Source organism: Agelaius phoeniceus, chromosome 10, assembly GCF_051311805.1.
Source record: "Agelaius phoeniceus isolate bAgePho1 chromosome 10, bAgePho1.hap1, whole genome shotgun sequence".
NCBI classification, from domain to species: domain Eukaryota; kingdom Metazoa; phylum Chordata; class Aves; order Passeriformes; family Icteridae; genus Agelaius; species Agelaius phoeniceus.
Window position 1 is genome coordinate 16,542,535 of NC_135274.1, and position 23,337 is coordinate 16,565,871.

The following is a 23,337-nucleotide window of genomic DNA, read 5'->3' on the forward strand; positions in this document are numbered from 1 at the left end:
CTGTGAACTGGAATAAATCAAGGGGCCAGCAACCAAGTAGGAAAATGAGTGCTTTTCTGGATGTGCACTCTCAACAAAGACCAAATGGCTCAGATGGACAAAGGTGATCCCCTCTCTCCTACTCACTGTGCTTCCCCTCCTGTTTATTCCACCTGAGGGAAGGTGTGGATACCTCTCCACTTCATCCTTCTAATAGACTATTAATCACACCGATGGGAGGCAATGGAAGGGAAGACAAAGTATTAAATCTGACAGGCTCTCAGAGTGGCAATGCCAGTGAAATGCATCATTAAGGTGAGTAATTTTCCTGTTTACTTCATAGGCTCTGAGCCCCCCCGCTCCTTCCTCCCTGCCTAGATGTGGGCAGGACCCATCAAGGCAAAGCTTTGGAAGCAAGCAGCAGCGTCCCCAGTTTCTACATAAATGCTGCAGGCCAAAGAGCAAAGGCAAGTTCCAACTGAGTCCTTGACAGTAATCAAGCACTGCGGCGCCTCTGGTCTTGTCTTGTGCATACCTTGCAAGTAGCATCATGTCTTCCCAGGGAGATTTCACTGGCACAGCACGCAAGCGCCTTGTTCCTTGGCTTCTAGCTCAGAAAAAGAAAGTCCTGAAAACACACACACACACGCCCCTGCTTTTCTGCTCCAAGGGACACCATTTCCCTCTAAATCGTCAGTGCACTGTTAGAAGCCCTTTCAGAACAAATGTATGAATTCGCCAGAAATCTCTTTTGTTCCTGTGCAGAAAGGATAATGCCAGACCCTTGCCAAAATGGCATTGAGTCTTCTCTGTTAACGTCCAGGAAACTAGCCTGAGTCAGATCTTATTACATTTTAAGCTAAGTGCAAGTACCAGCAAGTCTCTTCCATGATAACAGCCAGGGCCTGTCCCATTTCCTGATCACATTACGCTCAACTTCCAGAATTACATCTATGCAAATATTGTTCTCCTGCTTGTCGAGCATTTCATTGATAATTAAAGTGAAAAGTCAGCAAAAGCTTTTCTGTCCAGGATGGTGAGCAAGGCAACAAACTCATACAGAGACACCAAGCAGGAACAAATGTTCTTCCCATGAATGAAGACTAGCAGAAAAGGGCCCTCTTCTTCTACTAGGCAATAGAGAGTCCAGACTGAACCAAATCATTTCTGCAAACATCACTCTGTTTTCTGGAATTACTGACCCAACGAGGTCACACTCTAGATCTGAGTCACAGTGAAAACATAAGGATTAGGAAAGACAAAAATTAAACCTAACTGAACAAGTCATAAAGATGCAGTAACTCAGATCTTAGGTCAATAAAGCATGACAGCAGCTCCAGAATATTTAGGATGAATAATGACTAAGTCAAACCTTTAAACCTTTTATTCATACAATTAAGCTTTGGGGATGAATGGCAAGAAAGTCAGCTATTACCAGCATCTGCAGAGTTCTGGGATCTCTATTTTACCCAGATTTTCTTCCTCAGCCTTCTCCTTCCATCCTCAATGACCTAGCTAAGCACAGTCCTTGAGTCAACTGATGTGGTTTCTCCTGAGCCTACTTTCAAAGTCAAGACATGATTCAGCAAGGTGTTTAAGCAGATGCCTACCTTTAAGGTTGGGAGCAGCCTTGCTGACTCCAACAGAACCCAAGAGATTTCACTGGGAATATTCACGTGCTAGAGGTTATGCACTCACTCAAGTGCCTTACTGAACTGAGACCTTGATTTTCCTACGTACCGTGGGAAACAATTCATCAAGTTCCATGCTGAGGAACACAGCAGAGCTGCTGCAGCAGCCATCAGGACATTCCCTGCTCAAAAACACAGCACCTCACCTCCAGCCAGCCAGTGAGGTCAGTGCTGTGGCATCTTCTCTGCTAGGAAGATCAACAAGCCCATGCCAGGTTTGGGGTACTCCTTCATTTTGTCTCATACTCCCTGGAGCTGTACAACTGCAGCAAAGGGAAAAAAGGGGCCCCACAGAACAGCCTTTAGAAAAGTAGGAGGGCTTGCAATGAGGTCAGAAAATGTTAGCAGCAGTCCTTCCTACCCCTCAGAGAAATAACTAATTTTCAGTTTTGCATCTCCTGCCCCCTAAGAGTAGAATGTAAAACCACATCCCAGTGAACATGCAAGCCAAGGGGAATTGTGCAGTAACATGCCACAGAAGAAATGGAAGGCTTGGACACAGCATAGTCCAGATCTCTGATTTTTAGGCTGCTTTGGAATTTCAGCAAGAAAGCACAAGTGTATAAAACAAGCTTGCATGGAGCTGGATGCACTTCACAGGCAGATCTACAAAAGCCTGCTAGGTAAACTCCAAAGGAATGACTACCCAAATACTCCATGACACAGCAACAGATCTATAAATTATTGGAAACAGATTACATCAAGTCTCTCAATACCTAGCAATTGATTTATTTCACTTGGTAGCGCAGATAATAGTGCCATCTGCATGATCTAACTGGAAATATAAAAGGAATTAATGTGGACTTCAGATGCAAATCCTTGCAACCACAACCTGAAGATAGCTTTCCAAGGAAAACACCAAACAGCTCTTTGTCCCTGCAGACCTCACTACTCTGCACTGCTTCATTTGCAAACTGCAAGCTCTGAAGACCCCAAGCAACAGATGCTTTATGAGAAGACCTAGCAAGACTGCTTTCCCAACCAAAAAGCAGTCTTTGTTACTGGATAACAATGAGAACGGGAATAGTTCCCTGGGAAACATAATTTTAAAGTCAGATTTCCCAACTAACCACACCCAATTAGTAAGTAATGCCATGTTTTTGAGTGATTATGGAGTCCCAGCAGATTTTTTACCAGTTTCAATTTTGTGATTTTCTCTATTGCCACAACAACAGCAAAAAAAAGGGAACAAAATCCCCTCATGATCTTATATAGGTGGCAGGTAACAAAAGGCAAGTCCCCTCCTCACTAAAAATAGTAAAACAAAAGGCAACAAAACAAGACAGAGTTGCAACATCAGAAGTTATTCACTCACACTGTCTGGCACTCCCATTTTCCTTACAACTCATATGTGGTGCATCAGAGAAAGGTGCAAAGTCTCCACGGGCAGAACAGGCTGCTGCCCTGCACCATGCTGTGCAGATGAATTACTGCCCTGGCAGAAAGCAAGCTTTGTTCTGAGATAGCTACCATCAATCTCATAAGCCTGCACCACTGCAAGTGCTATCAAGGGCAACACTTAAAAGCATCCCCTTATCAACTCTGAAAGTAATGCTGTCCAAATGAAAAGGCAGGACAAGGGCTGGACTAACACTAGGAAGCCATTTTCAAGTGCGGCCCACTGAATACAATTAACTGGAATCAAAGAAGGCAAGGACTTGGAACCCTCACAAGTTCACTGCCTCTCTAGAATTTTACCAGCCATTATGTAGAGGAAGACACCATTGAACAATCAACTCTTTCCATCTATCAGCTTCTCAACTGAACAACAAGAGGAATTTCATAGGGGAGTAAACATTTTGCCCTCCAGTTGCAGACAGCAAAGCACCAGGATGCAGAAAAACCCTAAAGAGCATCAGAGATACTACAAAACACACACAAGCATGTGACCATGCTACTGCTACGATGGACAGCAGTTCATTGTTGTTTAAGGGAGAGTGCAAGGCTCCTTTGTGCTAAGCACTGGATTAGAAGGAAAAAAAAAATCCCAATTTTACAAAGTGTGGAGGCAACAGATTCAAACACTCCAGAAGGAAGCATGTGGGAAGAAGGAAAATGGTGAGGGAGGGAGGAGAAGCCCTAGCCACAGCACACCATCTATCTGACCCTGAAGGACACCGAGAAACAGAGAGGCCCAGAGAGACTGTAACTGTTGCCATGTATTTTTTATTTAAATACAATTTGTTTAATCTCAAATTGGATTCAACCATCAAAGGCTCTCTCCTGTAGCACACCGACAGTTCTCTCTAAATCTCTGCACCTTTAATCCTTTAATTAGCCAAGAAAAATGTGATCTCAACTCTTCCACCAACCTAAGCTAATTTTCTGCATGAAGCTTCCAACTCCTGTAGGTTACAGGTTTTAGCTGCTTGTGTAGCCAAGGGGAAAAACACTAAACAAAACACACACCCCCAACACCCCATTCCCACACAGGCTGTGTGCTTCTCCAAGGAGCAAGCTCCATGAAAATTCCAACAAGAGGAACCCATTTTCCCATTGCAATAGTGGGCTGGGAGGCATAATTACATCACCCAATTCAGATAAGGAGCCAACAGAGATTTCTGGGAACAAGGCAATGTTTGCACACAACAGGGATAAAACTGGAGTGTTAAGCCAATGCTTGGCTAAGAGAGTGCCATTAGTGGCTTCAGCCATCTTTCTCAGTGATTTTGGGATCACTGAGAATCCAAAGGAGCTCCTAAGCTAGCAAACAGAACCCTGGACAGTCAATCACTTTGGAAACGCCCTCTAAAAGAGGATTTCTCCAGAGATGAGCCCTGCTATTTCTCAAAAGTGTCACAGCAACCCAGCTCTGAAAGAAGAAATAGAAGACTGCATAAGCTGCCAGAGCATCAGGACAGAGACCCATTTGGGCAGCCTGAAATACGTATCAGGCACTCTATGCAGCCCCAGCAAGAGCAAACTCAAGGAAGGACAAGAGGCTACCTAAATTCTTCTTGTCTGAAGCCCTAAGCACACTGGAGTGAGATATAATCTGCACCTGAACACAACCCTGACCGTCTCTCCAGGTCAGGATGAGTTTTGCAGAGCAAGGCATGGTCATGGTGCAGCTACAGGGGCTGCTGGCTGGCCACATGTGACATGCAGGAGAAGTTGTTCAAGCACAGCAAGCCATCCCCGCACAGCCCCTAAACCATCACATTCCAGCTGCAGTGTGCCAGAGCCAATGACCCTGCCCATTGCTGCAGCCCTACACAGACACAGCACATCTTCTAGGCACAGCCTGCGTGTCCACACAACACTGCACAGAGCCCAAGGCCATGCCTCCCCATGGGTGTTTATCTGCCAAGTGTGGACAAGCTGTAGGAGGCCTTCCTGATAGCTGGCCACATGTGAATAGCAGCACCAAAAGTAATCTTCATGCCTTTGACAAAGGCATGAAGACTTGGGAGCCAGAAGAAGAGCCAGTGCAAAGTGGAAGAGCCCTGCTGACATCAAAGGCAGAGGACAGGCATATGTGCATCTTGCTGTTCTTTAATTTGCTTCTGTGTTGAGGTCTTGACAAAGATCAGCACATGACCAGGGCTGCCCCACTTACACAAGCACTTTTGGTGAAGTCACAGTAGGATTTGGTTTGACAAAAGGGTGGAAAAGACCTCAACAGTCTGCTGATTTTAAGCACTAGCAAAATACTACCCAGGTAGTACTACAACCCCATCTCTTCCTTTCAGAGGAATGCATGCACTTTTCCTCTGAAAAGATTTTAGAGGCATTGTGTTCACAGTCTCCACCTGAATCAGCCCAAATCAGTTCTCTCATCTCCTCAGCAAGGAATTCAGCCTATTAGACAAGCAAAAAGATCTGACTAACTGTTGCTACATTCCACTGACAACAAATCCCAGTCATACACAGTCCGCATCTTCAACACCCACATTAGCTACACGTGCAAACCAGAAATACAGCTGCATGTACATCTCTGGGGTTGTCTTACAAAAAACACCCCAAAACAATGCAGAGCTCAATATGATGATGAGAACCATCAGTGCAATGATAAGAGAACCTCAGCATGAAAGCCTCTATTTCCAGCCTCACCACTCCAGCCGCTCCTGAGTCATCTAACTGTTCTCTGCTGCCACAGGCCTTCAGAGGCATTTCAAATGCTCAATTAAAGGCAGGCAAATGAGCTCTGCAAGCTGCAAGACGTTCATGCTACATGCAGTTCTGACAGGACAAAGGGGACGGGAGATGGGAGTAGCTGGCAAGGAGCTTTGGGTGGGAAGCTGCATTCCGGGGTCCAGGCAGGCAGCCTGGTAACTGAACATTTGCCTTTGATCAAATGTATTACAGAACATCCTTCCACCAACAGTCCTCAGGGTGAGTACAGAAAAGCAGCAAACAGCGGATTTGCTCCAGGTCACAAAGCAAGCTCATCTCACAGCACCAAGATGAGGAGAGTTTTTCTCTTTTAAGGAAAAAAAAAAAAAAAAGAAAAAAAAGGAAAGAAAAAAACTGTTCCATGCTCTGAAAGCAGCTAATCAGATTATTAAAGTGCTTAAAAGTTTAATGAAGAAATCAAGGCTATTAAGCAAACATTCAGCTTGATGTCTCTTTTCCTTCTTACCCACCCTTCCTCAATGCATTCAAAATCTCTTTTTGCTATGGTATAACATGTTTGAACAGGTACTGAGATACAAACAAGTCTTGGCCCCATCTCATACAGAATGGATTGGTTGCAGATGTTCTCCTGCAAGCTACATCTTGCCTCCTGCAAGAGCATTCATCTCCAAAACACATCATTTCACCTAGTTTGCCTGAAGCCAAAACTCAAAGGTTATTTAATTTTTAATATTTTTTTTTATTAACTCTAACATACCTACAGCTGTGCAAGCAAAACCCCATCTGGTTTTTCAAGGCACAAAGAGGCGAGCAACTAAGTTTAGATAAAAGTAACAAAGTTGGGGCAGTCATCTTTCTGCTCACCTCTGCAGGAGCCAACAGCAATGTCAGGAGTGCAATAAAACAAAAAACCTGCTATATTTCAGAGAAGCCTGACATATTTCACTATCTTCCTAGGACAAGTCAGACATGAGCTCATACAGTGGCAGGTGAGTCAGTGACAAGTCAGACGAGCTCCTTAATTAAGCTTTAGGGGCAGATGATCCCTCGAAGGTGTAATCAGATTGGTATGGCCAGTGGAAAAAGGGAAAAAAAAGAAAAAAGAAAAAAAAAGAAAAACATTTTAAAAGGCTGAGTGAACTGCTACGCCCTTGTTGAGCCATGCTGGAAAGGCTGAAGGCAGCAAAGCTGCCCTGAGACCCCAGAATACAGGAATACCTGGCCATCCTGCACCACCCCCTGGCAGCCAGCACCTGCCTGTGTGCTCAGTTCTGCCCCTCCAGGGATCAGAGAAATGCTGACTTCCCCAGCAAGCAGGTCACACTGGGGTCACACTGTGGACAAATCCTGGGGGTCCAGTGTAAGGGGCACCCCAGGAGCTCCCCGCTCAGAGGCAAGGGTTGCCAACAGCTCTGACCTGTGTGGTGGAGAGAGATCATAAGTCAGTCATTCTCAATCACTAACAGAATCAGTCTTGGCCAGGTGATTTATCAACGTTTAACATGCTAACAAGCCATCTCCCTTAAGAGAAAGGCCCCCATGAATTCTGTGTTTCGGAAGCTTCTCTGAAATAAGCTGCAAAACACGCATCAGAATATCAGTGCACTGCAACAAAATAGTGCCATTAAACAGATTGAGATCAGCAGGGTGACTAACAGCATCAGAACATTTTTGTTTCTTGACACCAGACATGCAGCATGGAAATGGTTTTCTTCCAGCACGTGTCCCTGCAAATTCACCCTGGAACTCATCTCGCCCATGCAGCTGCTCCTCCTGTGCTGCAGCAGCGCTCCCTCTGAGTGCCAGCAGCATCAGCACAACCCAGCTCTCCCCATCTTTATCTTGCACAGATCAGGCTGCTGAAAAACAAGCCCAGAAAGACAGACTCCAACCTCAAGAGGCATGGCAAAGGAAATGGGCAAAAATGACTCATCAGAGAAGTCAGCACACAAAGGGAATGCCAAATAAAGGTCAAATTTATGAATTCCCTGTAGAAACTGATCAGTCCACATGCTTTGTCTTCATCAAACCGTACAGAACTAATGATAACACTTCTGAAGATTTTCTTAGGGCCTCACCACTTTCTTTTCTGAGCACCAATACCACAAGGGGTTTTAGTAGGATATCTAGAAGTGTGCAGACCTCTTTTTTTTGAAGTCCTGTTTGCTCATATGCCTACAAGAACTCACCACGTATGGGTCTAAAAAAATGACTAAGAATGAGTTGTATGAGAGGTTTACAGGAGAAGAGATGGGAGACAAGGAACTCATTGCAAAACCAGCCACCACCCTGCTGATTAACGAAGAGGGATCATTCAGTGCTCAGACACTGGACAAACATCTCATGGGAAGACTCTGTCTCTCCCACCCATGGCAGTGCTGATGCTCAAATGCAGACAGAGCGGATGCACTGCCTGCTCTGGCTCTGCAAACACCTTTCAGGCTGGGCACCAAGCCCAGTGGCACTGCTCACATCCCCTCCCCACAGGAATCCCTTCCAGCCCTGCCTTTTAAGGGGAGGGGGTCTCAAGGAGTTCTGGGTGAAGGTCAGATAGCAAACCTGAGCTCATTTTCTCCCACTGTAAGGTCAGGAGGGAGGCAGCTCCCAACCACAGCTCACACAGTTGAGCTAATGAGCCCTGACAAGCGGCAGGATGAGTTTATTAAGGCCCAGCATCACAGCTAACACAACACTGGTACAGCTCTGTGCTCTGTCTAGAGAACAGGAACAGGCTTTCCCTCTATCCACAGCCCCCAAATGGCCTGTGTGTCAGGAATTCTCACACCTGGCAGGCGCAGTGCTGGTAAAGCTCAGTATCTCAAGCAGGGGAAGCAATAACCCAAGCAGCACATTTTAGCCTGAAGACACATTTCAGTTGCCTCAAAAGCAAGTCTGTAGAAAGACTCTGATGTCCTGTAAACAAAGCAAACTAAGAGACCTGAAAGCTAAAGCTAGTGATAGGGCACACACAGCAAGCAGCAGTGTCCAGTTGCCCCCTTCAGGCATCTCACATCAGGGGTCTAAGTGTTTTACAGCATGGAATCACAGTTCTGTATTTGAAGGTGGGTATGTGGAAAGGGGGAAGAGGGGGAGCAGAGGCAGAGGGAATGACTTGCACAACGTTACCCAGATCACATCTAAATCACAAGGCAGGAGTGGCTCCGAGGCTGGGCTGGGAGCCAAACACAGGCAGGGCTGCTCCTGAGCAGGGAGGGCATCTCCTCTCCAGGGCATCATCTCCCCAGGAGCAGAGCGTGGTGCACCCCAGGGCACAACACATGTGGGGAGGAGAGCCCCAAGGCGGTGTGGCTAATGGGGAAAACAACAGGGCCACAAAATGGAGACCCAAGTCCTGTCTCATTTGTTTAGGAAAGCCAGGTCAGCCTTCAGGTGCTGTTTTCCTGTTTCCTCTAGCACGTTTTTCACCTTTCCGCAAAGCTGAATTTAGATGGACTTCAGCAGCTAACACGTGTAGCAGACCATAAAACATTGCTTCATATCAGACATGTAATATTTTGCTCCATCAAAAAAACTCTCACAGAACATATTTAAAAAGAAATAAAACAATACAAATGAGGGAGAAGTAGCACCCTCCTCCTACAGCTCCACCAAGTTTCGTTCCAATGTTTAAGTGTTATCTTGAACAACTGGAAATGGTAACTTTTTTATCAATACTCAGCTCTGTTTGCAAGAGGATCTAAGCTCTTACTTGGGCAGCTATCCTGCTGTGTTTACAATAACAAATCTGACACACCTGCACATAGCAAAACTCCATGAAAAGATTTCCATTGCATAATAAAGTTCATTCTCTTTCTATATAGAAGCCATCCCTACTCAGACACTTCTTTTTAAAACAAAGTAGGAATTTCTTCACAGTATATGGCCTGCCAAGCACTGCAGCTAAACCCTCAGCACACAGAGCATCACCAATGCAACACACAGAATTATTCTCCCTTCAACTCACCTCCAAACTGCTGTGTGCTCTGTGTAGAGTTGGCAGGCACATAAAATCTATGACAAATCAGCATTTCAGCTGACCTAAAGAAAGGTATGATCATCTCCAAGGGCACTCTTTGTCTACATGGTGAGCAATACCTCTTGCACCAGCCTCCCTGAAAAAATTTACCCAAAAGCAACTTATTCAACAGCCACTCAAATAGTTTTTGCACTACTTTTTTTCTTTTTTTTTGGTAGGATTGAAATATCTTCTAACAGTGCTCAGTTAGTGCAGTTTAAGTTAGAGATATCAATGGTGTGGGGGAGACTGGCAACCTATTAGGAAACCCTCCTTGCCCTGGAGCTGCTGCCTCCCTTCTGGGCCAGCAGCCGTGACCTTTGGAAAGGTAAGGAGGCAACTGTGCTGATGCCTCTCTCAGCTCTGCCAGGCTGCTTTGCGTGCCTAGCACTTGTGAAATCCAGGAGAGCTCAGCAGCTTTTACACACCAGCCCAGAGGCAGTCCCAGTCTTGAATGCTACAAAACCAAAAAAAAAAAAAACCAAACCAAAAAACAAACAACAAAAACAACAACAAAAAATATCCCAAAAAACCAACCAAAAAAAAAATTCACCAAAAACCCAAAGCATAAAAAGGAAAAAAAAAAAAATTCCACTCTAAAAACTGCTGGTTCAGAAAGTTTGGCACTTCTGGCACCTCGGTTTCCCTTCTCTAAAATGGCGACTCCACTCCTGATTTGCCTACCAAGCAAAGGTGTTTGCTGATTAGGGAAGTAATGTTTGTGCAGCACTTTGAAGATTTTAAGTACTACATTAATCCTACATGTTGTTCTTAGTAGAAGCCAATTTTTAACTAAGAGGAGGAAAAAAAAAAGAAAAGCTGATTTAAATAGTGACCCTCCCCTACTTCAAGATGTTCACTCATCTCCCAACATCAGCTATTCTTATCTGTAAATGTTTTTTTAACCCTTCCTTCTCACAGTTCTCAGAAACCACAAGTCTCATTCAGCTTTTATTTGAAAAATGGCTTCTTTCCAGGCTGTGGCTGTTTCTTGTAAAGTTAATTCCTTTGGTAATACTGCTGGAGGCACATTGGTATGTTTGGTGTGTGTATGTACACATATATATTTTCCCCCTTTTCACACGGTGTTGTTTTTATATATGTGTAGTGAAAGATACCTAATCCAGGATTATGATTCTCTTTATTCCTTTCTCATGAAAGTAGGTGGGGCTTTTTTTGTGCAAGTTGCAATGATGAAAATTATGTTTAATTATGCTTTTTCCTCTCCATATAGACAAAAAAGTCTCCTTAAAGACCAAAAAAAGCTTCTTGCACCCAATTTTTCCCCTCAGAGTTCTCCTTCAAAAACAGCTCAAACCTTAAAACTAAAATTATGAAGAAAAAATTTATGATGCCAGCAAAACTAGAAATTGCTTGTACAAAACAGCAGAGGGATATTCCGCCCCAGTGGGGGACACAAGCCCTCCCCATCCTCTGTTCTAATGCCTCATGGTTTTTCACTTGCAGATCCCAGGAGAAGTGTAGGATCCCTGTAGTGAGCTCTAACTCATCTCCAGTTACAGTGGGAGGGAATCAGCCACAAACATTGCAACCAAGAAGCTAAATCCTAGTGGGCAGAGGAGTTCATGCACACCATCTGATGCTTTCTCCCAGCAGGACAAGCAGGCTGGGTGCCCCACACCTACTGTGCTTTTTGAAGCTCACACTCAAAGCAGGAAAGCCAAACTTTCAGTTCCCAGTGCTGACAAGTACCAGTTCATACAGTAAGTAAATAACTTCCCTTCTCATTGCACAGGGTACAGATGTCCCTTACAGCACAGTCCTGCACCACAGTTCAGCTCTGTCACCATGGAGGGCACTGGTCTAACAGCATAGAGCAAAACTCCTGCTCACACAGAGAGGATATACTGCCTTAGTAGGATTTACAAAACAATCTGGGACATAAAAAAGCAGAAAAAAAAGCAAGACAGCGTACATCACAAGGCATTTTCTAGAAACTGCTCCACAGGTCTGTACAGCTGCTTGTAAGGAGTAACAGAAGATAACTGGTAATAAAAACAAAATATACATGACAAAGATATTATGGGGAAAAAACACAATTACATTCTAATGGGAACCTAATGCACTGAGATCTCATTTTACTCAAGCATAAAAACCCAAACAGAAGCCAGCAGTCCCCTCCTGACTGGTTCTCACAGGTGAACTGGTTCTTCCCAGCTTTGTGAGCTTGAAAACACCTCCCTGCCGTGAGAAAGGCACCTCCTTCAAAGACAATAAGCCTGGCTCCTCTCTTTCCAGGTAGATGACCCAGGACAAGTTACTTATGCCTGAACAGCCTTGGTGTTAGGGCTCTGTAATGTCACACAGAGGGAAACACGCCTCAGGAGCTCCTCAAGCAAGAAAACACAAATGCCACCTCTCCCTGCATGGTGGCAAATGACACCTGCCCTGGGCCAAGAGCCCACACGTGCTGCAAGCAGCCTCTTGAGGCAGGCACAGCTGCTGAGGGCTTAAGGAAGCCAAATCTGAGCCACTTTTCACCTGAGACAAGTGCCCAAGTAGAGCAGCACTGCTGATCCGCCACGAAGGCCTCGGCTCCCAGCACTGCACCGGCCTGCAGCGCCTGCACCCCAAACTGCAACCCATCCTCTCCTCCAGTACCTTATCCCTCCAGGTGGCTTCTTCCCCTTTGGATTGCACCATCTTTTCCCTTCCTCTCTGCCATAAAAAGTGGGGCTATCACCAGTGAAATAAGCGCTGCTGGGGAACCTGCTGGGCTGCAGACATTTACTCCCAGAGAGGCCCACAGGTGCCCGGTCTGTCTGCTCGGGGAGGGCTGCAAAGCCCCTGCACAAAGGAGCCTCACAAGGACCCCTCTCAAGTGCCCTGTGCAAACAGGCACAGCCTACACCCCTGCTGACCAGGAGCCTCTGAGGAGGAGAAAACCCAAAATCCTCTAAGCAGGCCACGTTCAATCTCTCTTTCCTGACAGCTTTAAATACAATGTTAAAGGGTGAAACTGGAAAGCTCAAATGACACTGACCAACACCACCAAGGAAGCGCAAAGCTAAGATTCCACAGGAACACTCAGCACAGCCTCCAGGTATATTCACTGAGAGAATCACCAGCCTTTAAAAAAAGTTTTACCTTATGATACTGAGAGAAAATCAGCAGTCAGGACATACTGGACACAACCACAGCTACTGAAATGATGCACTATTTGAGCAGATTATTTAAGAGAACACTGAACACATAATTAGGAACTGTTGAGTCAAGGCAATGCACACATCTAATTGCCCTTGCACTGCTTCACTATGCTTATGCACAGTCCTCTAATTCATTTTATAGAGACTGGCAAAAAATATCCCAAATTTACTACATGGATCAGAACACAGAATGCATTTAAAATAAAAATGGAATGAGTCAATCTGAAATAGAAATACAGAGATAGCCCAGCCAAGGAATCTGTTCTCTCAACCACAAAAACCTGTTATTGCTTGTGTGGACTAATTTAAGTGCATTCTTTTCAGCTTCCTTAAAATGCAGCTTTTCCAAATTCACTAACCCCAGCCAGCACAATCCACTTAGTTGCTTTCATGCATGTCACACACACTATTATCCAGCTTTGCTAGCAAAGAGAGTCTGAAATCTGAGCGTTTTCTGATGGTTGAAGGTACAGCTGAATTTACTGAGAACAGGAAAACCAGTGAGCCTGCCTGGAACACAGATCGCAGCTTTGGAGAGCTCCATGTTTCATAACAAACCCTGAAAGGACCAACCCAGCTCAGCTCCAACCTACTGCAGGGCATGAGAATAAACTGCTAAACTCAGGTATTGCCAACACCTGAATTATGCAAGTCTTGCAGGGCTTGGTGTCTTTCTTCAGCAGAATGAAAAATTTGCAAATAAATTTCAGTTTTCATTTAAAAACTTAAAGCAATTTCTACCTTCTTGTGATTATCAAGAAAAGTTTTAAAATATTTAGCAGATGCACCCTAAAGGCTCAAAAACCTGGGAGAGAATAAGAAGAACCTGTTTGTCTTTTAAAAAAAGAGTCCCATGACTTATAAGGTGGTATCTTGCTTTTGGGGATGGGCGGATCCGATTCATTTTTTGATAGCTTGTATTTGGCAGTAATGTTAACTTTTACTTACCTTGACATACAACTCTAATTTTTACTTTCCTACTGCAATCATGCTTTCCCCCATTTAACAGGTTCTGCTAGTGGCAAGTGATTGCCAAATATTTTTTAGGGGGAAAAGGGAGTGCAGCTGTTTATTTATTTGAGCTCCAGGTGGGGAAGATCGGCATGCAACTTCCACAAAGCAAAAAAAATCTGAGGTGGCACACTTTTGAAATGCCTTGTTTTCTTCTGCTGCAGAAATAGGAGGAGATACTGCAATGCATGGGCATATGGGAATTCTCCCACAATAAATGAGACACTATTCTGCTAAAGTTCTTACTTCACCCCATTCAGAGGGCTTCTCCCTCAACCTCAACAACCCACTCTCTGTCTCACCTCTACAAACAAAAACTTTGTTCCTTTGCAGCATGGTTTTCAGGAAGGTTTTGTTGGATGAGGGTACATGCGAGAAACTTTGTTCAATTTAGACTATAAAGGCTTTTGTTTTCAAACACTTCAATAGAGTTTCAACTGTTAAAGATTTTCCTTCTGAAAAGGCTGATTAACCTGCTTATATCCTTACTCACGTTCTGAGGTCATTAATTAAAAAAATAATCAAGGATGCTTATAAAGTCCTCTGCAATCCAATCTCAATTTGTCATCATTAATTAGATCAACATTGCATACAAATGAGACCTAACCTGATTAGACAGCATGTTTTACTGGAATTCCTACTGCCGGTCATGAAAGACTTCAGAGAGAAAATCTGCAATATTTTCAAAGTGAACTGCTCATACATATGGAATCACCCTGTCACCCAGCATCAGCTAGTGTTTCTCTTTGTAATTTTTGGCCTTTTTTTATTTCTCCCCTGCCCCTTAATTAAGACCCCATCACAACCCTGAGCAGAGAAGCTGTCACACTCATCTCCCTCCCAGCCTATACTACACAAATAATGCTGATTTTGCAAAGGGTGTCCACTGTCCTAGGACAATAAACCTCTCCCTCTGCAGAGTTTGGAAGAGAAAAAACAATACTAAAAAGTTTTAAGAAAAAAGTTATTCCGGGTCTGTTTTCAGAAACATAGCATTTAAATAACCAGCAAGTACACTCTCTACTTTCCCCCACCTCCAACAGAAGTAACCTTGGGATCTAAATGCACAAAGTGGCTTAGAAACCTGAAGCACCTTCACAGGTCTCCAATCACACCATGAAAGCAGTGCTTGCCTTTTGGAGAAATGATCCATTGCTCTTACCCAGCTCACTGCCTTCACTCCCATGACCTAATCTGACATGACTCAGCCCAGAAGATCAGAGGAGCTCTGCTGCAGCACATTGTCAGCCAGGACAGCAGGTCCTCTGCCAGGCACCACCAACCCCTTCCCAGAAGGACATGGTGATCAGACTGGCTCATCCCCTCCACAAAGGAGGAAAGTGCAACACAATGGATTTCCTTACTTAATATTGTTATACAGGGAACTGCAAGAGGGAAAATGGGGAAAAAATAGAAAAACTAAACCAAACAAACTAAGAAACAAGGCTTTCAAGTTTTGGACTCTTAATAAGGGTGGGGCCATCAAGTAATTACACTTTTAATAGGTCACTGCAGTGGAAGAAACTCTTCCAGTTGGGTAAGTTCCTAATCCATCATTAAAAAAGACGACAGGCACTAATCAAAGTGTATGAAGTCACATGGGGGGGGGAGCAACTCCAAGAACTTGCTCTTACTGAGAGGATGGGGCAATCACTGCTGCTTTCATCAACATTTCATGCGTGTTTCCACACTTCTCAGGACGACAGTGGGAAGCAGAGCCTTCACGTCCTTCCCCACCCACCCCACTGATAAAGCTGTCAAACACAGATTACCAACTGCTCAAGAGCTCATGTGAAATGAGTTGGTGGATTAATTAGCAGAAGGGCAGAGCTCTGAAGATGGATAGATGCTCCACTTCACAAGGTGTATTGATTGAAGGTCCCCAGCCAGCACCACAGGACTGTCATAATCCATTGTGAAGGTACAGCTCACTGCCAGCTCCTGCACGAGCAGCTAAATCTGGGTCATTTGGCTCAGTGCAGGGACACCTGGACCACACTCCCTCCTCCCTAATCAGACAGCTGTTCAAGAGCCCATTCCTTTAGTAAAAAACATGGATTTGGACCTGAACAGACTTGCAACATGCGTGGGGAATACACCTTCATCTGCTGGTCCACATCAGGGCAATGAAAAAGTAGGGAAGGCTAAATGAGCCTTTCCCCAGGCTGCACACATCTGATGACTGCAGTCACCAAACAGTAATTTAATTTCTTTTTCAAAGTCAGCATGTAATGTGAGCTTTGACCACTACCTAGATCCACATTGAAATTCAGCCCTCACTTCTACCCCAAAAAGCCACTATCACTGAGGTGAAACATCTCATTTAAGCTTGCTAGTAGCTCTCTTGCCTTCATCTCTGCTGGAGCAACCTACTACATACGTTCAAACCTCGTTTCAAAAGACTGCTTTTCATAGTTGAAAGGACAGCATCAAACACTCGGGCTCCTTGCAGCTGCGTTAGATAATTCTTTGTACCATACGTATCAAAAGAGAACGTCTTTTCATATCTCCTTCAAAGGACCCTCTCCAGAACAGCTAGCAAAAATCCAAGCCAGCATTTTCTTGCCCTGAGAAATGCAAAGTAGAACTGACCAAGAGTTTCCTTACCTAAAGGGAATTGAAAATAAATATTGTGTGTAGTGTAATAGGAGAAACAAGGACATAAAAACAAGTGCAAAGTACAGCACAGCATCACTCCCCAGGCTGATGAGAAAAAAATGCAATTTCAACCTCACTTAGAAATACCTCACCCTTTTATGCATAAACAAATGAAAATCTGGTTGTGACTGGACCTATCACATTTTAACCTCACTTAACATGATTTTCTGAACAAAGTTATTAGTGTCAGTTCTAGACAAGTTTTATCAGAAAAGGCTTTTAAAATATAAGGGACATAACCTTATAGTGATCTGTGGTTATATGGCATCTTTTTCCACATGAGAGCACAAGGGCTCTGCTGCTTTGCTGGCAGCAGTAGCTGGGAGGTTTTTTTTTAGTTGCATTTGCAGCTAGATTGTATCTGAGATCAAAGCAGTTCCTCAGATTAAAAAGAAAAATAAAAAAACCCCACACTATTTTAATGCTCTTAGCTTTTGGTAAAAAGTCTCTCATTTTTTGCTTAAAAAATAAAATTAAGTCCTTGCTTTTATTCGGATAGTGTGGGGCAGGACATTATTCACTGCACCTTCTCCAAGTGCCAGCAGGAGGGGAAGGCAAATATTGAACATCTTTAAGATAGCAATATTCTCCATTGCAAACATCTCTTCTCCAGAGCCCTAAGCCACAACAGCTGGACTTTCAGCTTCAGCAGTGGTGTGTTCTGAGCTATGAAGTCTCTAGAGATTGAACAATCAAGCCAGTCCCACCAAGGATCAAGCGCTGGGCTTCAGGCTTCAAGCTTCTGCCTTTTTTTTTGTTAAGAAAAGAAGTGTTCTGAGAACAAAGTGTTAAATAAAAAACCCAAAACACCAAACCAACAACAAAACAACCCCACTCCCTTCAACAAAACCCCAAGCAACACGCAGGGCTGACCTGAGATGGGGACACACTGGGGTTCCCATACCAGCTGCAAGAGGAGAAATGCCAGAAAATGCCAGCCTCACACTCCATGGGTCTGAGCAAGGAGCACCACCTCCACCCTGCTGGCATGGCCCTGCGTGCCAAACCTCACACAAACCCACGGAGGCTGGAGAAAGCCAGGGGAAGCACTGAGGCACTGCTAATGCCCACCTCAGGTTTTACTCCGTGCTCCTGCTAGGCCCAAAAGAGAGCCACTCGTTCATCATGCGTGATCTCTGCGTGACTGGTTTTTTGCAAGGCATTTTAGTCTCTGGGGATTTAGTGGTATTACTGAGGGTTAAATTCCCACCACACCCTCTAAGAGCAACCAAGATAAATGTCTCCCTTCTGTGTGACACATCATGCCCTGCAGAGGACTCGGGTCACTTTGTTCTTGCACAAGCCTGGGTATATATTACGTGATAAAGTCGCTACGAGCAGGGGGACCAAAGGCAGCGAAGGGATGCTGTGTCCTTACCGTCCACGTTGCTGACTTTGCTGTGCTGGACTGCTGAAATGAAACATCAAAGCTGTGAGGTCCTGGGTAGTCTGTGTTGGAAGGGATGGCCGGGGAGGGAGAGAGGGCGTCAAAAGTCGAGCTGGGCTGGGCGTAGGGCGAGGGGGCCGTGACACTGTTCTGCGCGTGCTCCGTGTTGTACGGGCTGGTGGAGGAAGAGCCATTCTGGATCTGCTGGTCCATGCTGTTCAGGAGCCCCAGGTTCGTGTACTGTGGCTGCAGGCAGAGAGATGCACAGAAGTGTTAGAGGAGCTGCATCAGCACAGGCTGGCCAGACATGGCACAGCCTCCACCATGGAGGATGCACAGCATCATCTCAGCACCACTGCTCGTGTCACACCAGGAGGGAGATTTGCAAAGGATATCCCCCACTTGACATTGGTGACTGAAACAGAAAGGAGTACAGCTCCTCAGTCACACACTAGGTCAACAGCAGAGCTGGGAAAACAGCCTGTGCATAACCAGGAGGTGATTTGCAGGGCAGAAAGCCATCACACAGAGATAGGGTTGCTATGTCTAGCAACAAAGTCAGACCTTTTCAAAGGTACTGCTGAAACCTGATAAAAGTCAGCAGATCCCCCTATATAGTGCAACTTGTACAAGGCTGCACCATCTTCAACAGTCTGATGTTCTACACAAAGGCTATGGATCTGATCCCACTACACAGGATGACATCAGGACCTCTAACTCAGGTGGTAACTGTGCTGAAATGTGACTCACTGGAAAAACTGCTAGGTGCCACTATCAGAACCTTGCATTCAACTCCCAGTGACCAGTCACAGACAGTGGTGGAGAATCAAAGTTCTCATCAAGTAGGATGAAAACAGCATGGAAGGCTTCTTAAGAACTATCAGTTGTACAGTTAAGTAGTACTTAAGTGCTACTTAGCATTTTAAAAGCTTTCAAGTACAAACAATACATGAAACAACTGGAATACATCAAAACTACAAACCTCTGAGAACAGAGTACAGAAAGGGCAAAGCTTAGATTAAGGAGAGGTTAACCAAAAAAATACATCTAATACCCTAAATTCAATGTGTAGCCATGGTCCCCCACATCAAAGAGAGTGGAACACAGTTTAGAGGAAGGTGAGAAGAATAAGAAAATCCTTTTAATGCCATCCTGTAACGTGACAGTAGATGACTTTTCAGCCTGGAAAAAAGACTATGAGAAGAAAGGTGAACTCAGCATGATAGAAGGTGAAAAATTCCTAGGCGACATGGAAAAACAGCAAATACAAAATTAATTTTCATGTTCTCTTAAAAGAGGAGTTGAGGAATAAGCAAACATCTTGAGCAGAATTTTGGCTTAAACACACAGTTATTCTTCACAAAAGATGTATGCTTCACAAAACCCACAAATAAACATGGATTTTTTTTCTGCCACAAAATGTCACAATACTAAAAGCATAAGTTCAAAAAGGCAGGAGACAAGTTCTGCTTGAGAAAAATACATCAAAACAAGTGTATCTAATTTAAAAAATCTGAACTACCAACACTTGGAAGCTGGGAAAGTATTCTGGAGAAAGTTACACAACTGCCACACGTTTTTAATCCTCCGAAGGACACGGCACTGGCCAGAGGGGCAGGTCAGCAGGCAAGTGGGATTCAGTCAGGTACATTGGGTTCACAGCCTCACCCCACTAACTGTGCCCATCTCAGGGCAAGCAGCATCACAAAGGTTTGTGGTGCCTATTCCCAGCGGTTCTGGGCTCAGCCAAGAACATGCAGCAATAAAGGCACCTGGTTCTGCTGTTAGCTGCTGACACAGCAGAAGGGACTCAGGCTCTTTCTCTGATCCAAGGCTCCAAGCAGCTCATGTCCCTCAACATCCTGTAGGCTCCAATCCCAACCAGAGTGATCAAGCTATCTTGTCAGTATTTCAGCTACTCTGCTCACAACTTCCCTCATCTTTCCAGCAGTTATTCCTGCTCTTATCAGCCACAAAGCAAAGGCTCCCTGAGTCAGAGCATCAACCAAAAGATCCATAACAAAAAGCTTTCTCAATCCTGGGACTCCCAGTAGCCCTACTGAAGCTTCGAGTAGCATAACACTCCTCCAAAGACCTGAAAGGGAAGGGCACAACCTATCTGCTGAGCTCTCCTGGGAACTTTGGATAAGCCATTTAACATCCAGCTTTACCAGTCACTTCAGCCTTTCACAGAGGAAAACAGGATGGTCCCCTTGCCAAGATGAAGTGTCTTCCATGTGCCCAAAGACTTCACACTCTCAGCTGTACTTCCAAAATGGAAGTAGAGAAATTTAAACCACTCACTGCAGCTCTTCCTTTGGTTTCTGTTTCACTAGAAGAAGCTAATATTTTATGGGGGTTTTATTAAACACTCAAGGTGAGGCTGGTGCTCTGGGGTCTTCAGTGAGGCACATGGGACCTTCCAGAGATGGATCAGCTCACAGGAGCTGTGCTGTGAAGGTCTGGGCAGGGGGGAACAGCACAGAAAACTTAATTTTGGAAGCTGGGATAGGCTGCAGAGAGAAGGGAGAGCTGGTTCCCTCCCTCGCTCTGTCAGCGACTCGCTGTGTCCTTGGGCAAGGCACCTCTCCTCCCCCTCCACCCTCACCCTACTGCAGGCAGCAAGGTCTGCAGGGCAGGGATTGCTCCTCACCCTGTAAAAAGCCCTGCACTTAATGGGCCTCCTTTGTCTCAGGCCTGCAGGCAGCAGAGTAATAAAAGCAATTACATATTGAGTCCTAATCCTGGGTGAACCAGTGACTCAGGTTAGTCATTTGCCCTCCTTGCCTCAGTTTCCCCCTCTGGAGCAGTGTGGATGTTATTAGTGCCCAGCACCCCTGTTAGATGGGAGAGCTTGTATTTAATTGGACTCAAAGCTAAATAGTTGATGGGGGAGAGAGCAATCCAGACTGGTTCTTCTTCTCCAAAAGGAGATTGCAGCTTTGGCAACACAGATGACAGTTATGTCTCATCTCCTGCAGGCTATTCACTCAACCAAGACCTATTTAACGGACTTTTGGTGCACGTCTTCCCTCGAGGCTAATTCCATATGGAAAGAGCCAGAATTCTGATGTGCTGCACCAGGAAGAGTCTTTTTCCTTATCAATAATTTTGCATTTAATCAAATAACAACCCTCCTACCCCAGAATATCCTAGTGAGACCTGAAGCCTTCTCAAAAATGTAGAAGTATCATTCAATTGTTTCATTCCTCACGGAGATTATAATCAGACACGCTCCCTAACCAGCAAATGATGAGAAGACAGCTGTGATGAAAACAGTCTCCTACACCAGCTCAGACACACAGACAGCAGAACAATAGTGTTTCAACTTTCACTTAAAAACTATTTCTCTAATCCCAGGCCACTTAAGCTAATGGGGAAAGATGGCCAAACAAGCGGTCAGTGTTAACAAGACAGCACAGCCTGGAAATGCTGAAGGTGCTGCCTGGGATCCAATTAAACAAAAATAATAAAATAAGTGCCCCATTAAAATGTAAGATATCCTTCAGATATTCCAAGATCCTTTTCATTCCTTTCAGTCCAGGGACCATCTGTCTAAATGTTATCGGCGGAGCAGCCATTCCAGTGCATTTATACACTCACATGCCACAGCCGAATGCCGTGTCCCCATTTGCTCTTTAAATAACTATTAATCTCCTTGCACTTATCCTCATGCTGACACAAGCAGCTGTTGGGCTCCCCTTCTGCTGCTTCGAGTCCCGCCAGCCTTTCACCTTCCCTGGCCCCTGTGTCCCCTCCCCAGGCAGGTGCTCCATCCCTGTGACAAAGCCACCAGGTTTGCCCAGCCCAGCACTAAGCCCGGTCTCCCAGCTGTGCCCCAAGGCAGGCACGGAGTTGTTTGCGCTCAAGGGGTCAACACCTGAACTGCCTGCAAGGTTTTGGAGGAATCTGATAAGGCTTGGGGAGGCACACGCCTTGTGACAACAGGACAATTAGAGGGGCAGCAGGCCCAGGGAAGGCACACGCAGGAATTCACCCCCCTGGCCCCTGGGGTGGGGAGAACAAAGAGAGGCTGCAGACTGTCTGCAAGGTATTGCCCCTCAGGAGGGGGCTGCAGGGCGTGTGTTTGCACACACACTGCTTCCTTTCACCATTCACAGAAAGGAACACAACAGCATTTCATCCAGAAATTAATCCTGGTAGGTTGGGAGCACAGAATTTAACACATGCTCGTATTTTGCTGTGGGGTTGTTTTAAATGACTGAAATGTAGCCCGACCACCAATTCCTGATATAAACAGAAAGCTATTCGGTGGAAAGAAATGAATTGCATATAAAGCTGAAAGAACAGATTATCTAATTTTCAGTCCCTTTTTTTGCTATTTTGTTCCCTCCACCAAGTTTCCGAAACTATTAATATCATTGAACCATTATAAAAACCTCCAGGCAAGTCTAACAGCAAATAATTAGAGAGCTACAATTAGATCTTAGACCACGTATTTCAGAACATCATCTCAACAACGCATCTTGAACTATCAGTTTCGCTTCGTACGTCCCATCAGCTTCACTTTCGGGTTCCTATGCTAACTCATGCTTGCGGGTCAGGAGAAACATGGCTCTGCCGGAGGGGTTGCTGAATTAAAACCAGACTGGAAACCGGCGATGGTTTGAGCACGGTGGATGTGCCCCGGGCGCACGGGGGGACAGCAGAGCCGGGGCCAGCGGCTCCGGGGCGCTTGCCACCAGAGGGCAATGCAAATGCTCCGGCACGGCAGAGCCGCAGCAGGGCAAGATGCCCCAGCCCACCCGAACCCTTCTGTCACCCTGCCCTGCAGCAAGAACCCAGCCCTGGCTCTCCAGCCTAAAGCCCATTGTGTAAATTAATAAGGTTGTGAGAAAGATCTGCAAAAAGACCCTCCGTTGGAAAGGAAGTAACTAGTGCAAGTCATGAAAAGCTCTGAAGGGGACTTCCACGTCAAAAAATCCCCTAAAATACACAGCTCCAGCTATTAACTACCCAGTTAGCAGCATTTCTGAGAGTTTTGAGGGTTTCTCCACTTGAGAAAATAGATGAAAAGTTACCATCCTCAGGTGTAGAACACCTAGATGCCTCCACCCCTATAAAAACCCTTTTCCCTAACACCAAAAGAACAAGCATTACCATACACACCTACTGACTGCATTTTAATTCTCACCACCGGGTCTATCGACACAGCTCAAGAGCAGTGTCCAACTACCCAAAAGCCTTGCAAAACACCTGGTGCTTATTCTCCAAAGATATGAGATGATGAAACTAATAAACTACCATAGTTATTAGCAACAAGAACATTTGCACAGCACTTTGGACATCCTGTGCTTTGTCCTTAACCACACCACAATGATGCACTAGAGC

General features: G+C 45.1%; 1 protein-coding gene across 1 annotated transcript in view; it reads right to left on the reverse strand.

Moving 5' to 3' along the window:
• TP63 (tumor protein p63) overlaps positions 1-23,337 on the reverse strand; it is an 81,250-nt gene that overhangs the window by 30,845 nt on the left and 27,068 nt on the right. The window contains exon 2 of the mRNA XM_054639240.2: positions 17,977-18,231. Coding sequence (XP_054495215.2) covers positions 17,977-18,231 — 255 coding nt within the window. The remainder of the gene's footprint in view (positions 1-17,976; positions 18,232-23,337) is intronic.